The 19,686-nt window shown below is 31.5% G+C and overlaps 2 protein-coding genes across 2 annotated transcripts in view; one reads left to right on the top strand and one right to left on the bottom strand.

The window, feature by feature from the left end:
• Positions 1-266: 266 nt before the first annotated feature.
• On the bottom strand, positions 267-3,325 carry LOC105341058 (uncharacterized). The gene is made up of 5 exons (XM_011447354.4): positions 3,014-3,325; positions 1,850-2,047; positions 1,682-1,755; positions 1,435-1,577; positions 267-1,211 (listed from the first exon to the last, which is right to left on the bottom strand). The coding sequence occupies exons 1-5, from the start codon at positions 3,271-3,273 to the stop codon at positions 336-338; spliced, it is 1,551 nt and encodes a 516-aa protein (XP_011445656.3). The 5' UTR covers positions 3,274-3,325; the 3' UTR covers positions 267-335.
• An 8,245-nt stretch (positions 3,326-11,570) lies between these two features.
• The window catches only part of LOC136270946 (ankyrin repeat domain-containing protein 17-like), a 57,289-nt gene continuing 49,173 nt past the window's right edge, over positions 11,571-19,686 (top strand). Inside the window, exon 1 of the mRNA XM_066069965.1 lies at positions 11,571-11,682. Within this exon, the coding sequence (XP_065926037.1) occupies positions 11,611-11,682 (72 nt within the window). The 5' untranslated portion in view covers positions 11,571-11,610. The remainder of the gene's footprint in view (positions 11,683-19,686) is intronic.

Here is a 19,686-nt window from a genome sequence, read left to right as displayed (position 1 = left end):
AATTTATAAAAAAAAATTAATATTCAGACGGCGTATCAACCGCAAAACTGAAATTATGACAGAGGTACACTATACCCTCAGAAAACATCACGTGTCTTTGAACATTTAAATTATTTAATTGGAGTTCTCTGAATTTAAAGTAAAGTCTTATCGATGATTTTTAGAAAATGTTTTGAGGGAAATTTTGAAATCCTTTGCCTAGGGTTAGGGTTAGGGTCTTTCTAGATGTATATGGTCAAGATCTAAAGCGACAATTAACGTATATAAACTAATAAACTAATCTACTTTAATAAATAAACATCTTATTCATTAATATGCATGTTCATAATCTGCATTTAATAAGAGGTTATTCCAAAAATTTCCGATTCCTCGGAATCGCTTGTATACACTACCAACATATCGGCTTCATTGACTGCCGATCGTCTAATTCCGGCAATTTGACCTTTAACCTCTCTATTGTTTGGTGTCTTTATGACCCAATTCACAGTCTTTTCTATGAGACTAACGACATAATTCTGGGTCGTGGCCATTTTGCTGTTGTTGTTTGTCGAATTCTTGGAATCATCAGTGTTAGACGAGGAAGCTTGAACACCAAAGATAAGAATATCCGGAGAACTTTCAGAGCTTCTTGCAACTATAAGCTTTGAAGTCACAGTTGATGAGGTCATATTGAGTACAGAATCGAGATTTATTTGCTCAACGACGGTTCCGTCTTCAGGATTTAGTTTTAGAATTTGTTTTTTGTTGATTGAAACACCCCATATCGATGCTTCTCCTGCGTTTTTACTTAACTTGAGCGAATTGTCTTTTCTCTTTAGTTTATCAGCTCCAATATCTCCGCTATTAGATTCAAACATCGCAAAATTTGATAGAGACTGTGGAATTTTAAAAATAAGGTTCGGAGATGTTCCATTCACTTCGTCCTTGAACCCCCACAGAAGATGTGGCGCGTTTGTGGTGCCCTCTGGTGGCGGTAAATTCACGTATACCATGTTTGTGTTGCTGTTGACCATGATTTGAGGAGCTGGACCATATGTGGAGTCGACGCGGGTTTCCTCTGGCGTACCTCGCTTTTCTTGGTGATTTTCACCAACAAGAGGCAGCACGGGATCAAGATTCTCAAAATTATAAACCCAAGCAATCTCCAGACGACCATCCAACGCATTCTTCATGTCAATTGCAAACAGACGCTGCATGCCGAGAATGTTTGGCTTGAAAGAAAATTATGAAATAAAACTAACATTAATAAATCAAAAAATATGATTTTGAACAATTTGTGATACGATGATATTAAGGATTAAAGCTCTAAAATTTCTTCGTATTTTATTGATATTATTTGTTAATCGAACTTCAAATGTTTTTTTTATATATATTATTGGATAGATGGTTCTTTTTCTAGGAAGAAAGTGATAATTGTTCAATGATTTAGTTTACCTCTTGTGTATCATAATCGGGGCGAAACTCCGTGAGGATGTAAATTCTATGTCCGGACACGACAGGGGGAGCCACCGGTAAAAACGTCCCGTTGCTTCTTTGTTCCTCTGCTCGAAACTGAATGGCAGCATGGGGCACGCCATCTATTAAGTCATCATGTCAACATCAGTGAAAACTATTCTTAATAAATTGTGTTGTAGAGAAAATGTTGCAAAAAAGATGTAAAATAAAATGTGATTTTACTTACTTGATTCATAGGTAACCAAAAGTCCTTGTCGTGAAACAATGGCAATGATACCGGTCTCCTCTGATACAGCCAAACTAAAAATATGAAGTATAAATCATTCATAATGATCTACAGGTACAATTCCTGTATATAATGAAACAAGAAGATGGTTATTATATTTTTCTATACCTATACGTCGGATACAGCTTATCTTGGAGATTAATCTGTGGCTTCACTATTTTTCCATCGGGCTCGAACATTACAAGGTTGTGGCCATCGGTTCCGATGACGTCACCATAAATATCCATAACAGGTAATGTGGGTTTCTTTAGAACGTCTCCGTACCAAGACGCCATACCCGTGTCTGGATTCAAGGTCGTATAGCCCCTGTAACAAAGAACTCGGGCGTATAAAATGGCAAATGACAAAAATGTGAATCCCTACTATCTAGTTCTTAATATTACACTATTTAGATATCTTATCACACATACTCATATTTTATTATAGCATTGAATCATGATTTTTTGAAGTATACACTCTCATAACTGCAGCGGTGTGTGCATACAAATTGAGTAACGCGCGTTAGCGCGTTATGAAAATTTGTATGCACACACCGCTGCAGTTATGAGAGTGTATACTTCAAAAAATCATGATTTAATGCTTATATTTACATTTTTTTAACTTCTTGCCTTTTCTGCAAATGTGATTCATACCTTAAAATTCCTATCTTATCCTAAGGGTAAGTTAATATTAATGGAAGAGCCACAGTAACAGCCACAAGCGTGAACTTTGATTTTCGCTTGTGACGTTGCAGTTTACAGCGTTCAACGTTTGTGACGTCATAATAAAACTCGTCAATTTGACCTTTGACTACTTGTTGCATTTAGAGGCATTTAAACATCACGGAATTTAATGAAAAAACACAGTAGAATGTAAATATATTAAAATACATCGCTGACAATTAACCAAGTTTTGAAAGAAATATCGAGTTTTCGGGAATATTTTTTTTTTATAAAAGTTCTACATGTTCTTTAGGACTGATTCACTTATCTTCTTCGTAATTGCAGATCAGGTTATGTCAATATGCCTAACGAACTATGTCAATAAATACTTCCGCACGTTGTATCAATATATGCTGTATCAATATGGCTTTAGCTGTTCAGTAATCGATTACGCTGTAATGTTTAAACAATATGCAATTTTAACGCTACAATTCTCGAAATATCATTCAATGTCATAACGAAATATAGCAATTAATCAATGCCTTAATATAAGCAAATTGAAACACTGTTCAAATATTGCCCAATATTTACGCTACAATGCTAAATGAATTCATTAAAAAAAAAATCATACTCATGCTGCAAGCCCTTTGCTTGACACACAATGTTGACATTGTTTGCTGCACACCCAAGGGAATTGGTCAGCGGCCCCTGTATAAAACTCCTTGGCCAGGCCATGCCGACATTAGAGGTCATTTCCAGCGTGTAGGAGAAGGTGCCCGTGGGACGGCATCCATACATAGGGCAACTGTCCACTGATGCAGTATATACTTTTCCAACACATAAGACTATAGAGATGAGGACCAAACTTGAGACCATTGCATTAACCGCCATGACCGGGGGATAAATACTAGTTTCCGACCGCAACCTGATCGGTCAAAGGGTTATAAAGATATAATGATATCATAGTCGTTATCAGTACCCCACTACTTCTATTTAAGTATGTGTAATCTTTAAGACCATAAGTCCAACTAAAGATATCAGAAATAAGCAACATATACATGTGCATCTATACTGTTTTTGTCTATTGGTTGACAAGGACATGTTTACTGAGTGTGTGTGTGTGTGTGTGTATATATATATATTTATATATATATATATATATATATATATATATATATATATATATATATATATATATATATATATATAATCCATCCAAAATGAGTAAAGTTAATCCACACAAGTAATAAATGATTAAAAATAACAGAAAGCCGATTCAAAACTCTACCGGTTTCATTGTAATCTTCATGAGTTTTGAACAATCACCATAGATAGATAAGTACATACATTTCAATACATTTTTGTTATATGACGTCACAACGATCATTTGAAATGTATGTACTTATGTACCTATGGTGATTGTTCAAAACTCCTGAAGATTACAATGAAACCGGTAGAGTTTTGAATCGGCTTTCTGTGTTATATATATATATATATAGCTTTTACAATAGCTTTTTTCCGATAGTACGACCCGATGTTTTTTTCATTCTCGCAATCTTACTTTACAGCAAATTGTTATCGTGTAAGAATATGTGGAGACTATAGTCGTTTTAAAAACAAATTCTTCCTTATATTTGGAAATGTTATGGGAAGTATATGTATGTGGGGCAATAAGGGGAGGAGTCCTTAGTTATGAATTAGATTGTAAACATTATTGGTGTTTATCCCATTATTGCATAATTAAAAAGAAGCATTACTTCCTTACAGAAAAAACTCATTTACTATTTGAAGACACGGGATACTGGTTATATGTACAAATTTTTTTTTAAAAGAACACGTTTACGTTATTTTTGTGACAAAAACCATCATGTCTGATCTAACGTTTCATTTGATCTTCAGTTTAGATTGAGAACTTAAATTCAACTTATGCTATTTAATTGATCTGTGCTATTTTTTGTTTTTTGCAAACTTTAATACAAGATAAAATCGATTCGTTTGTATTAACTAATGCAGCAGTGCCCCACTATTTATAAGAAAAAAAACCCAATGTGACGCAACATTGGACATTGGAAAATATTCAATTAAAGAAGTTCGTGCATTTAGATACCTTTGTGTGACGCGACTTGTCAGAATGTCCATTGTATATGGGCTAAATAAGAAAAACATTAACTTCAAATTTGGTTCAAAAGATGGAACTCTTCGATTTTGAATTCATCCCAAAAATATTTCAAAACCCTTTAAACAGTCCGAGGTTTCCGAATAGAAATTCAGACATTTAACAAGTATCAGCTGTAAAATCTTGTCATTCATTGAACATGACGCAAAATATAGAAACAAGAATAACCACCTCGAAGGTACAGTTGTAGATGCAAGGTCAATGGCAACAAAACAGTGAAGTATTACAATAAAATATTCGACGTATAGATGTATCCCAGTCACAATAAGGTTGAAACCAAATAACGTGGTGAATGAAAGGAGATTTTCTCTCACTGTTACAGTTTTCCTTTTCAGCTTTCCCTTTTACAAACAAAGAAGTATATGTTTGATAGACTTAGACTGTGCGACCTTCTGCTTGGCTAGAGCCTGTAATAAAAGTACAATATGCAAGTCTGATCAAAATATCTGCAAGAAGTATTTATATTTTCCCGTTCGTTTTAATAAAAATTGTGTGTGAATTAATGAAATAATGTTAAATATAATAACTGAAAGTAAAGGCTAAAAAGACATATTCGTATATGATTAACTGGTTAAAACAAAATATCTTGGATGATATAATTCATGCACAAAAAATGTCATTGATAAGAAAATCCGTGATATTTGGAAGGATACCAAATCTATTTAGGGTATTAAGAACTTACTTAAGAACTCAAGGGTCTTAAGAACGTACTGCTTACATATTTGTTATTTCAAGTAAGCAATCAATTTTTTGGAAATACTTTAAGATTAAATATCATAAGAATATCATCAGAAATTTGTCTAGATTTAGTATATAATAATATGATAATATTATCATAATTATGGATTCGGTTAACGACAGGAAATATCTTTTTTTCCCCATTGTTGCCCCCACCACTATTCACGATTCAAAAGAGTTAAATAAAACAAAAAATGTATGAGATTGATGTCTCTATAGTCGTGAAAAACGTTTGACCGAGCTTTTTACTGGTACCTTATTTCGTAGTGCATGCATTTGCACAAATGAAAAAGAAAGCGACATGCGTTTCCATAAAGAGTTGTATCTTGTGATATTGGGAACCTTATACTTTACCCTTGTACTGAACGAACGCGTAAGTATTATTTAAACTTTTGTTCATGTTACACAAATAACTATAATAAGCATACTTTTATGAAAGAATTAAAAAAACATGTACCACAGTATTCTAAACCTGTGACATCATGAGCTGTATTTATTTAGGAGTTTTGCTGCTTAATTGAGAAATCATGCTTATCTTTTTTTTTTATTATTTCTTAAAATCTTGTTTTACCCACATTTTTTAAAATGAAGAACAAGAAAAACATATTTTAATAAGATTTGCAGATTTAAGAAGAAGATCTATTGAAAGTCTTTTTCAAAATTTCTGCTGATGTTAGTATCTGAATAGTATTACTTATTAGATTAGTTACTGACTCAGTACGGAAATATATTGGGTTGATCAATCTCACAGATGGTGAGCAGAAGGCGAGACGTCTATGAGATTGATCAATCCAATATATTTCCGTAGTGAGTCAGTAACTAACCTAATAAGTGTTTTGTTTTCCCGAGGACTATCAAGCGACATATTCAATAACAAATAGCGGTGATCTACGCAAAGCCATGTATAAGATGCCTTACATCTCGTCCAATTAAACTCATTTAAACTCTTCAAAATTATCAATACAACCTTTCAAATACGCTTTAAAAGTCTTCGCTTCATCCATATTATTACAATGTTTTGTTGCTATTCAATTTCAAACCTCTGCAGAGATTTGAGCAAATTTTGACGTTGTCGTTTTGTTCTGCTACAGACACAACAATGTAACGTCAATATTCAAAGGACAACTACTCTAATTTAAGCTGAACACGATTTCTGTGTTAAATAATATAAAATATCGAGATGAGTAGGTGAGGCGGGGGCCAATGACGGCCATATTGCCTAATATTAATCCTCAAAGAACCTACATAGAGATATATGAGGCAATCACGTGCCATGTTTAATACAATGAAAATGTGATATTTCAGTCCGAGGGAAAACAAATATCCTTATATGCAGGCTGTTTCCAGCACTTACTCGTACATGTTGAAAGTCGCTAAAACCTATTAGTAATCTTTAGGGTGTTGTTTACTCAGGGTTTGAGTTCTTAAATTCGGATTGTTGTAAAGTTCAATGTCATGAGTAAAATTTGTTCTAAACACAAAAAGTATCTGTGAAATGAATTATTATTTACATAACATTCGATATTTCTACTATATTATGGAATTATGCCAACACAAAAATAGACTTTTAGCCAAACAGAGGACAATCGGTCTAAATTTTGCAGATTTTGTTTTCCGCTTTAATATTTTTGAAAGTACTCTAATATTAAAAGTTAAGATTTTATATTTTAGTCTATATAGTTTTGCATATTTTCTGTTAGTTTTACCTCATTTATTCATTATAATAACCGTATGGCCCGAATTTAAAAAATATTGAAAAATTATTAAAAACGAGAAAAGACACCATATCTCAAAATTTTGGTCATTGACCTCATATAAATTATATGCCAACAGAATAAGATCAATATACGTTGTTTAATACTATAAATGTTTTTGTATTATCATCATTCAATTTTTTGTAAAATTGGATCAAAAATGGATAGGAATTTGAAAAGTGATGGAGGAAATTCGGACTGGAATATTTATAAAAAAACTGTGAACGAAAACTTAATGCTTTGTATTTATTTAATGTCATTGCCATTCATAAATTGTATTTCATTTTCAAAAGTGTTGAGCAATTTGTATTATTTTCACAATTAAGAAAATCTCAATCATATTTTAAATCATATATAAAATTTTAAGGGATTTTCCTTTAATTTTCAAAAAATATACAATGGCAATTAACTCAAAAAGTAGGTCATTGACCTACTTTTTTGAAAATGAAAATTAACACTACAATAGAAGGTCTATAACACACAATAGTTGGTTTTTCATTATCATCAGTGGAATTTTTTTTTCGTTCTGAGTAAACGTCATCCTTAAAAACCAACATCATATATACATTTTGACTTCTGGCTAAGCTGTTGAATTAAAACCTACATAAAAGCTTTGTTTTTTGTTCCTATTATTTATAATGTAATGCTTTAATTTCTATATATATGGGGCTTCATTAATAGAGTTAGTGACGTTTCTTACAATAGAATGCAAAAGCACCAACATACAGTATTTTGAATACTAAACAAATTTATAGGAAGGTTCGTGCATTTCTAAATGTCGCTCAACCTAATGAGATCAAACTAAATTATACCTGTACGCGACCAGAAAATGCAACAAAATGAATCAAATGCATAAATTACAACACAAATACTATGAAATGCCTCAAACTTCATTTTCATTATTAAAGAAGGACAACACGGACATGACGACAATATTTCGATTTTTTTGGTTTGGATGCCTTTACTTCTGGTACATGACCATGAACACCTAATACCGTCGTTTTCATTAACGTTAGATAGACAATTTTGTATTTGAAAGCGACAGATTTTGAGGTTTGAGGTGGTGGCGTCATCATTTGGATTAATCAGAATTTTTTATCCAAATTTTTCATATTAACAGAACCCTCACTGCCATTTGGAATGTGAACGGACCTCAATTTGCTAACCCAACTCTCTTTGCCCATTCTCTCACCTAGCTCTACTTTCGACCCAAACCCTTAACTCAAACTACTCTAACCCCTCATTTTCCTCCACTGTCTGTAAAGACACTCTCATACACTCTATCCAGTACTCAGTCTTTCAACCCTCTTACCTTATTTTCTCTCCCCCACTCATGTCCCAAGTTCTCACCCCGTCACACTCTTTTCTCTCGACCCCTCATCCCACCCCCTATTCACTAAACACACACACCAATCTCTCGTTCTCTCTCTCTCTCTCTCTCTCTCTCTCTCTCTCTCTCTCTCTCTCTCTCTCTCTCTCTCTCTCTCCAGCTCTCTCATAAAATACTGTTATTGATATAGGTGTATTTAGTTTAGATGGAAGCAGATTATAGCAACATTGTTTCGTGATTACAATAACATTTTCCCAATAGTACCATCTTATACGACCTGATGTTTTTTTTCCTCGCAATCTTACTTTACAGCAAATTGTTATCGTGTAAGTATCTTTAAAAGAATATGTGGAGACTATAGTCGTTTTAAAAACAAATTCTTCCTTATATTTGGAAATGTTATGCGAAGTATATGTATGTAGGGGCAATAAGAGGAGGAGTCCTTAGCTATAAATTAGATTGTAAACATTATTGGTGTTTATCCCATTATTGCATAATTAAAAAGAAGCATTGCTTCCTTAGAGAAAAAAAGTCATTTACTATTTGAAGAAACAGGATACTGGTTTATGGAACGCCAAATTAACATATATTCAAATATTTGTACCTATCTTCAAATAATTGTACCTATCTTCAATTAATTGTACCTATCTTCAAATCATTTGAAGATAGGTACAATTGAATTAAAGATAGGTATAATTGAATTAAATATAGGTACACTTGAATTGAAGATAGGTGTAAATAATTATACCTATCTCTAAATAATTATATCTAGGTACAAATGAATTATACCTAGGTACAAATGAATTATACCTAGGTACAAATGAATTATACCTAGGTACAAATGAATTATACCTATCTTCAATTCAATTAAGGATAGGTTCAATTGAATTATACCTATCTCTAATTCATTTGAAGATAGGTAAAATTAATTTAAAGATAGGTACAATTGATTTGAAGATAGGTTCAATTCAGACATATCTACAAAGGATTTAAAGATAGGTACAATTCAATTATACCTAGGTTCAATTCGTTTTGTGTATTGTTGAAAATAATGAACGCTCCCTTGAAAACATTTCAACATGGAGGAAAACGAGGGAAGCACCAACAACCCCTCTATTTGATGGGGTACCAAGTGCCTATAGAAATTTTGAAAATAAAAATAAAAAATATTAAAATCATGCATTCTGACGGTATTTTGGTCTAAACGTTCTACATAAAACAATTAATTTAAAGAAATGAAGATAATAATATTTCTATTGATCGACGTATCGCATTGATGAAAAAGTTTTCCGGTCAATTTTTTATTTGATACGTCGATCAACAGAAAAATTATTATCTTCATTTCTTATCATTTAATAAAACATTTTCAAATCAAAAACTTTGAAGTGTCATTGATCAAAAATGTAAATAATGTAAATGAAGCGTCGCGTATGAATACAAAACAACAGCAGCAACAATATTCAAAATGGATGCGCCTTCATCTGATGCAGTACTATACAGGGAGTATTCATTATTGCCAATATTTTAGTAATTGAAGATAGGTTCAATTCAATTGTACCTATCTTTAATTCAATTGTACCTATCTTCAATTCATTGCATTTGTACCTATCTTCAAATCAATTGTACATATCTTTAATTCAATTGTACCTATCTTCAATTCATTGCATTTGTACCTTTCTTCAAATCAATTGTACCTATCTTAAAATGAATTAAAGATAGGTATAATTGAATTGTACCTATCTCTAATTCAATTTGAAGATAGGTACAACTGGATTGAAGATAGGTACAAATATTTGAATATATGTTAATTTAGCGTTGCATACTGTTTATATGTACAAAAGCATTTTTAAAAGAACACATCTACGTTATTTTTGTGACAAAAACCATCATGTCTGATCTAACGTTTCATTTGATCTTAAGTTTAGATTGAGAACTTAAATTCAACTTATGCCATTTAATTAGTCTGTGCTATTTTTTGTTTTTTGCAAACTTTAATACAAGATAAAATCGATTCGTTTGTATTAACTAATGCAGCAGTTCCCCACTATACATAAGAAAAAACCCCAATGTGACACAACATTGGACATTGGAAAATATTCAAATAAAGAAGTTCGTGCATTTAGAAACCTTTGTGTGACGCGACTTGTCAGAATGTCCATTGTATATGGACTAAATAAGTAAAACATTAACTTCAAATTTGGTTTAAAAGATGGAATGCTTCGATTTTGAATTTCTCCCAAAAACATTTCAAAACCCTTTAAACAGGCCGAGGTTTCCGTATAGAAATTCAGACATTTAATAAGTATCAGCTGTAAAATCTTGTCATTCATTGAACATGACGCAAAATATAGAAACAAGAATAACCACCTCGAAGGTACAGTTGTAGATGCAAGGTCAATGGCAACAAAACAGTTAAGTATTACAATAAAATATTCGACGTATAGATGTATCCCAGTCACAATAAGGTTGAAACCAAATAACGTGGTGAATGAAAGGAGATTTTCTCTCACTGTTACAGTTTTCCTTTTCAGCTTTCCCTTTTACAATCAAAGAAGTATATGTTTGATAGACTTAGAATGTGCGACCTTTTGCTTGGCTAGAGAATGTAATAAAAGTACAATCTGCAAATCTGATCAACATATCTGCAAGAAGTATTTATATTTTCCCATTCGTTTTAATAAAAAATGTGTGAGAATTAATGAAATAATGTTAAATATAATAACTGAAAGTAAAGGCTAAAAAGACATATTCGTATTAACTGGTTAAAACAAAATATCTTGGATGATGTAATTCATGCACAAAAAATGTCATTGATAAGAAAATCCGTGATATTTGGAAGGATACCAAATCTATTTAGGGTATTAAGAATTTACTTAAGAACTCAAGGGTCTTAAGAACGTACTGCTTACATATTTGTTATTTCAAGTAAGCAATCAATTTTTTGGAAATGCTTTAAGATTAAATATCATCAGAATATCATCAGAAATTTGTCTATATTTAGTATTTAATAATATAATAATACTATCATAGTTATGGATTCGGTCAACGACAGGAAATATCTTTTTTTCCCCATTGTTGCCCCCATCACTATTCACAATTCAAAAGAGTTAAATAAAACAAAAAATGTATGAGATTGATGTCTCTATAGTCGTGAAAAACGTTTGACCGAGCATTTTACTGGTACCTTATTTCGTAGTGCATGCATTTGCACAAATGAAAAAGAAAGCGATATGCGTTTCCATAAAGAGTTGTATCTTGTGATATTGGGAACCTTATACTTTACCCTTGTACTGAACGAACGCGTAAGTACTATTAAAACTTTTGTTCATGTTACATAAATAACGGTAATAAGCATACTTTTATGAAAGATTTAAAAAACATGTACCACAGTATTCTAAACCTGTGGCATCATGAGATGTATTTATTTAGGAGTTTTGCAGCTTAATTGAGAAAATCACGCTTATTTTATTTTTTATTATTTCTTAAAATCTTGTTTTACCCACATTTTTTAAAATGAAGAACAAGAAAAACATATTTTAATAAGATTTGCAGATTTAAGAAGAAGATCTATTGAAAGTCTTTTTTTTTTCTTCAAAATTCCTGCTGATGTTAGTATCTGAATATATAACCTTACATATGTATATGCAGGCTGTTTCCAGCACTTACTCGTACATGTTGAGAAGTCGCTAAAACCTATTGGTAATCTTAAAAACTAACATCATATATACATTTTGACATCTGGCTAAGCTGTTGAATTAAAACCTTACATAAAAGCTATGTTTTCTGTTCCTATTATTTATAATTATTATAATAAAATACATGCATTTGCACATTTGTAAAAGGAGGTAAAATGCGATTGCGTACAGGCTTGTATCTTTCTGATTTTGAAAACCTTCTCATTCTTTATCCTTATACTAAACGAAATCAAACGGGTAAGTAATGTATGCTCTTTTATTTTTGATACATAAATAACTAAAAGAAACATTAAGAAAAAAAATTGTCACATTAATCTAACCTAAGCCTTTACTTCTGGTCACTTTTATTCAATGTTGAGTCCTGAATTTTTATTCATTTTCAAAGGGAAAAATATAAATGATTTTTACAGACATTTCACGAAGATTTGCTGATTTAACAATTTGTATACATTGTGCATGACTAATTGCAGTCAGTCCCGAATTTTTTTTTTACAATTTCTGTTGATGTAAGTCCCTAAAAATAATTTAAAATTTGCATGAGAGCAATGTTAAATACCTAATATTGGTCTGACAAAATGTATGTGACCTCATTAATACAGTTAGTAACGTTCCTTCCAAAAGACTGTAAAGACGCCAGTTGATTTAGAACATGATTAATGTTGAATACATAACAGATTGACAAGCAGTAACGTTTGAGTGCAACTCCTTTAAAATTATTGCAAACCTATACTAATATAAATACTCTAAATTGCTTACATTTTATGCCTAAATGCATTGATAAAGTTCACGCCATCGCTACTTTGATGTACATTGTGACGGCATATATATATATATATATATATATATATATATATATATATATATATATATATATATATATATATATATATATATATATAACAACGATAACATACCCTATATATATCTAGTTAGTTGGGGGGATACTGTATAGTAATTTTAATTTTATGATATCTTTTATTGCAAGGCTATTTTAATTGCTTTCAAAAAACAAACTTCAGTATTGCCTTGTTCAGATAAAACGGTTATGAAATTCACATTAAGTATGTTGGGATGAGATCAGAACGAAAGCGTCATATTCTTTAAACTTAAAGGAAGTGGACATGAAAAAACTATCAAGGGCTCAAATTTGTCTGTTTGATGCGTATAATGATATCTGAAAACCGTTTAGACAGAGCTTTCCTCAGTAAGAAGATATACCACTTAGAATAACTAATTCTTGCAATCCATGAGTGCTGTCATATTGTTAAAATCATTACCTCCCTGCATGGTTATCTCTAAGCATCTAAGAGAGGGCAGCACTGATGCTGACGTCAGTGAGACACATTGCATTTTTACATACATTTAGCAACAGAGATAAAATGCCATCATCAAAATGTGAATTGAAACTTGAAATGGATGTAAAGAGTTGTCTTTATGGAGGAAGATTTTGGATCTCAGAATGATGCATTCCCACCAGCAGTTAATGTGACATGAAACTAGAATGGAAGGTCCCTGGATCAGTCACAATTAATCAGTGTTATTGTGACCTATTTTTTCTTGCACTCGGGAATTTCTTGTTAATGAGTTTGAACATAATATGTGCTACATAAATGAACACACAAGGTGCATTGCTCAGCATCATGACTTTTAAAATGTGTCTTAGTTCTGTTATTCTTCTGACAGCATAAACAGAACCGGCGTACATATCAAGATTTTATCTATCAAAAACAAAACAAATCAGAAAAATGTCCAGGGCATTTAAATAAAAAGTAACGGTAAGAAACCCCACAAAGTAAAAAAAATTACATTAAATAAATTGAAATGTACAAACAGCATTTTATTTATGTAAACACTGACTGCCACATCTCCGTACAAACATCTGGAATGCGATTGTCTCATATTTCATAATTAAGGTCTTCCGTTTCCAACGGAAGACCTTATAGTGATTGTAGTGATTGTAGTGTTTCTTCTTATTTTTGTCCCCTTCTTTTTGTCCACAAGATTTCTCAGAGATGGCTGGATAGATTTTCTTGAAATTTTAGGACTAATAGAAAGTAATAATATCTCGAGGTGTTTTTTTCATTTTTTCAAAATTCACTTCCTGTCGTCCGTGTCCTGTCCCGCGTCAAAAAACCTTGTTCCCTCGATATCTCAGAATCGGCAAATACTTGAACATCTAAACTTTGTGGGATGATAGACCTATATCTGTAGATTTGTTTAAACTATTTTGTTTTGTTCGTCGTAACTTCCGGTCGTCACCGGAAGCACTTCAAAAATAATAACTTTTAAGCATTAAATTCTTTTTCCATAGAATAAATATATAAGTATAAATCTATACATAGGTTATGAATGCGATATTCTATCAACAAAAACATTCTACTTCCGGTGAGATATCTCAAGTATCTCAGGTATCTTTTTTGAAACACATTTTGTATCCACTATATCTCAGAAACTATTAATGATTAAGCCCAAAAACTTTCATGGATGGTAGACATTTGATTGAAGATGTGTTTAACCGGTTTCATTTTTTCTTTCGTCACTTCCGGTCCACACAGAAAGAGTTCAAACAAATCGAGCTGTTTATCAGTTGAACTATTTTTATTTGATATTTGTTGTTAGCTCATGAACAATAATGTACAAAGGGCAAGTATTCAAGAAATATTTAATACAATTTACATTAAGCACTTTCGTTTGTTCCTATCCTGTCCCGCAACAAAAAACCTTTGTCACCTGTAGATATCAGGAACGATAAAGACTTGAACATCCAAACTTTGAGGGATGATAGACCTTTAGTTTTAGATGTGTTTAAACAGTTTTGTTTTTGTTCGGCGTAACTTCCGGTCTTCACCGGAAGCACTTCAATTTTTTTTATTTTTACCTATTTAATTAATTTTCCGTAGAGTAAAGATATTAGTATAATTCCTTACATATGTCATCTATGCAATGTTAAATAAACAAAAAAATTCTACTTCCGGTGAAATATCTCGATTATCTCAGTAAGTTTTTTTAAAACATATTTTGTACCCGCAAGATCTCAAAAACTATAAGTGATCAAGACACGAAACTTTCATGGATGATAGACATTTGATTGAAGATATGTTTAAACAGTTTCATTTTGTCGTCTGTCACTTCCGGTTTACACCCAAAGAATTCAATCAATTCAAGCTGTTTATCTGTTTAACTGTTTTTACTCGATAGTTTAAGCTACTTCGATAAATAATAATGTAAAATAGGCAAGTAAACAAGTAAATAAAAAAATTAATTTTCATTTAGCACTTCCTTTTGCACGTTTCCTCTCCCGAGACAAAAATCCTTATTTCGACGAGATCTCAAAAATGGTGAAGACTTGAACAACCAAACTTTGTGGGATTATAGACCTATGTATGTACATGTGTTAACACTATTTCGTTTTATCCGGCGTAACTTCCGGATGTCACAGGAAGTACACCAAATTTTGATTTTTTTTAAAAATGTTGGTTATTTAGCAAGGAAGTAACATTTTAGCTATAAAAACACAAAAGGTCATCTACACATGATAAAAACGTAAAAAAGATCTACTTCCGGTGAGACATCTCAAATATCTCAGGTAGCCTTTTTTTTAAAACAAACTACCCACAAGATCTCAGAAACTGTGAGATATCAAGAAACAAAACTTTTATGGATAATGGACATTTGATTGAACATGTGTTTAACGGGTTTCATTTGGCCGTACGTCACTTCCGGTACTCACTCAAAGCGTTTTAGCAATATAGGTTTATTTTTTAACTTTAGAATTTTTTTTAACATTTCACTCAGAGTGATGAACAGTAACGTACCGTAGGTAAATGTACTAAAAATATCTACTTTTAATTTCTTTAATCACTTCCGTTTGTCCGTTTCCGGTCCCGAGACAAAAACCTTTTTTCAACGAGATATTAAAACTGAAAAAAACTTGAACATCCAAACTTTGAGGAAAGACAAAACAACGTATGAAGATATGGTTTGCTATGTTTTAATATATCCGTCGTAACTGCCGGTCGTCACAGACAGTACTCTAAAATTGACATTAAGTCTTTTTGTTTTGTTTAACTTAGAAATAATTTATTCCGTATTCTTTTACAGTATATATTGTATTTATTTTCTTTTAGAAGAGAAATGGATTTTTTTTATACCGATAAAGACATGAGGAACGGAAGATTTTTTTGTTGTTATAGCAACAAGAGTCTAGTTAATTTATATATTCATTTTTTTGCACAAATCATTTATAGTTATCTGATGTTCATTTATAGAATTGTACTAAATCCTTGTCCTCTCATGATAGTACAAAATTTTTCTTCACATCCAGGCTAATTTTTTTCTTCGTAACTTTATCAAATCTGTACATTAACACTGGCCTAGTTCCAACAATGACCCAGTCACCAGCAGCAATGTGGCTTATCTACGTCAGAGAACAGATGCATGCTGGGGGAAAATGGATTACCTCCATAAACCTTTCACTGAGAGTGTTAAATTGATAAAATCTCTTGATAAGAATAAACAAAATGGTAACAGACCTCATTTTTAAGTTTCAAAAGGCTTTTAAAATTTATCAAGCAACAATTAATTTTTTCATGTTCACTTCCTTTAACGTATCATTAGCGTTTTAACTATTAAGCCCTTCAAGTTGCCTCATTTAAAGGTACATGTATTCAAATTAATTCACGGCATTATATAATTAATTATTTTTCTAAAAGGTTTTTATGTAGCGTTACATTGATTATTACATTCTTTCTTTTTTATGGTGTGGCATACCTTTGCTGATCGAATACCTAGTATTTTTTAAAATTTAGTTATTTATTTGGATGTCAAATTCTGAGACTGCATACGCCAATAGTGTCATTAGTATGTTTCTTAATCTTACGTGCTAGGACCAAATCTTATATTTCTTCTTGAATAGTTTTGAAAATATTTATCGTCATCATGATGACAATTTGTCAGTAATCGTAAGCACTATCTTGGTTGTATTGAACACATGTGACATAATTTTTGACCAACTAAAGGACGCTTCCCCTGTTGTTCCATGCACTTCTCATAGCAATTCTATATATTAAATGGAACAAAAAATATGACAATGGTTGTTTTTAAAGGCAGTAATCTCGATTGCCATTATAAACCTATTAACGCTATAAAATAAAGCGCATTGTACATTAGGATTGATAAACAATATCGGGTCAATGAAATAATACTTTTCAAAAAGTATTAGGAAAAAATCTTTGAAATAACAAAGAAATACATTTGGTGTTTTTTTCGTGAATATTAATGACGGAAGTGCGAAACCAGACAACCTCATTGCATACTGGCACTGTACCAGTTATCGGCTAAAATTTAACGTTTTCTTTTCGTATTTCCATATTTCTTAATATATTTGGATAAAACTTGACACACTTTAAATGATGAAGTCCTTATTTATCAATCTGTTCGATTATATCATTGTTTAGAACCCAAAACATCTTGTTTTTTGTGCTTTTTCGCACACCCCGAATTGCCGAGATTTTACGATTTACTGTACCAGTTTTCGGTTTAGTGTTATAACATAGTAAAATCCCTGTACATGTTGATTTTATTCTCTGCAAAATGTAATTTTCATTTTCAAGAACTATGCCCCTTGTGGGGTTAGACTAAAGTCGTAGGGGTTATGATACATAAACAAAACTCATAAAATTATTTGTTTGTTATCATACAGTTATACAAAAAATCATAGACTATTCAATATATAACTGGGCAATCAGGCATTTAAATGCGCTATGAATCTCTTGGATTTTAGTGAATTCCTTTTGTTTATACATGTTATATGTATTGATATTATATATCATATCAAAGAAGAGATATAATCACGTTCCCAAAGAAGTCATTTTCAATTTTTAACTTATTACGTCACTTCCCCCACTGCTGAAAGTGCAAAGATGTAAATCAGCGGTAAACAATGATCGTATAAGCTCATGTTTAAGGGTGTTGTTTACTCAGGGTTTGAGTTCTCGAATTCGTATTGTTAAAAAGTTCAATGGCATGAGTAAAATTTGTCCTAAACACAAAAAGTATCTTTGAAATGAATTATTATTGACATAATATTCGATATTTCTACTATATAATGGAATTATGCCAAATCAAAAATTGACTTTTAGCCAAACAGAGAAAATTCGGAATAAATTTTGCAGATTTTGTTTTCTGCTAAATCATTTTTGGAAGTACTCTAATATTAAAAAGCTAAGATTTTGCATATTTTCTGGTAGTTTTACCTCATTTATTCATTAAAATTTAATTTTTTTGTAAAATTGGATCAAAAATTGGTAGGAATTTGAAAAGTGGTAGAGGAAATTCGGACTGGAATATTTATAAAAATTGTGAAGGAAAACTTAATGCTTTGTATGTATTCAGTGTCACTGCCATTCATAAATTGTATTTCATTTTCAAAATTGTTGAGCAATTTGTATTATTTTCACAATTAAGAAAATCTCAATCATAGTATAAAATTTTCAGTGATTTTCCTTTAATTTTTCAAAAATATACAATGGACATTAACTCAAAAAGTAGGTCATTGACCTACTTTTTTGAAAATGAAAAATAACACTACAATAAAAGGTCTATAACACACAATAGTTGGTTTTTCATTATCATCAGTGGAATTTTTTTTCATTCTGAGTAAACGTCATCCTTAAAACATATTTAAGAAAGTTTTCAAGCAAGCTTACTTTTCTTTATTCAAATCAGACGACTGAATTCAAAAAATTCGAATAGTCGCCTGCTATAAACCCGAACTCTCAGTTTAGCCGATAACTGGTACAGTACCAGTATGTCCCCCGGGAAATCAAGTGGCTGTTTTTAAATGTTTGCTGAACTAAATTACGTATCTGTGTACATAGTTGGCAGTTATTGATTAAAAATATTGTGATGATCATTAATTATAGGTGTGTTTTGTTTGTAACAGAGCATTCTTCCAAATATCCAAGGTGACATATTGTTATAAAGGCTTTATTTTTTAGCCTCTTGACCTCAGTTTCTTTTCAAAATATTTACCCGTTGATAAGAAGAACAGAAATAAAAAAAGTAAATGCATAAAATAAACCCCCATTGACGTAATATATAGGTAAATAATTTCAAAATGATTTTTTTTTTGCTTCAGTAACAAGCCTTTACTACCCCTGTGATTCCTTTTTTGAAGGGTTCCCCTTTTTGTGATGTAAAATAAAAAAAAAGAAACTTCTGTAATTTTATTTGCATACCAGCAAATACCGGTATTCTGTAGAAATGTCATTTTCCCCCTGGGAAATAATATTTTTTCCCATGGGGTTTTTAAAGGTAAAATGTCTTCTTTTATTTGAGACACACTAAACAAACGACACTGAATCTTAAGCAGGTGCAAAAATGTCACCGTGACACTGGCAAAATAATCAGGAACAGTGTTTTTTTTAGACTAAAGTCAAATGTAATTAAAGAAACGGTTTTCTAAGATTTGTGAGATTTCATGGAATTATCATACTCTTTTAAACAACATCTGATTAACATGTGCAGATATTGGACAAGGCTACATTACTGCAGCTACATTTTAAAGTTGCTTTAATATTGTATTTCATCCCGATTGCATTTAATAAACAT

This window comes from Magallana gigas, chromosome 8 (genome assembly GCF_963853765.1).
Source record: "Magallana gigas chromosome 8, xbMagGiga1.1, whole genome shotgun sequence".
NCBI lineage: Eukaryota > Metazoa > Mollusca > Bivalvia > Ostreida > Ostreidae > Magallana > Magallana gigas.
This window is presented reverse-complemented; position numbering and strand designations above follow the sequence as displayed.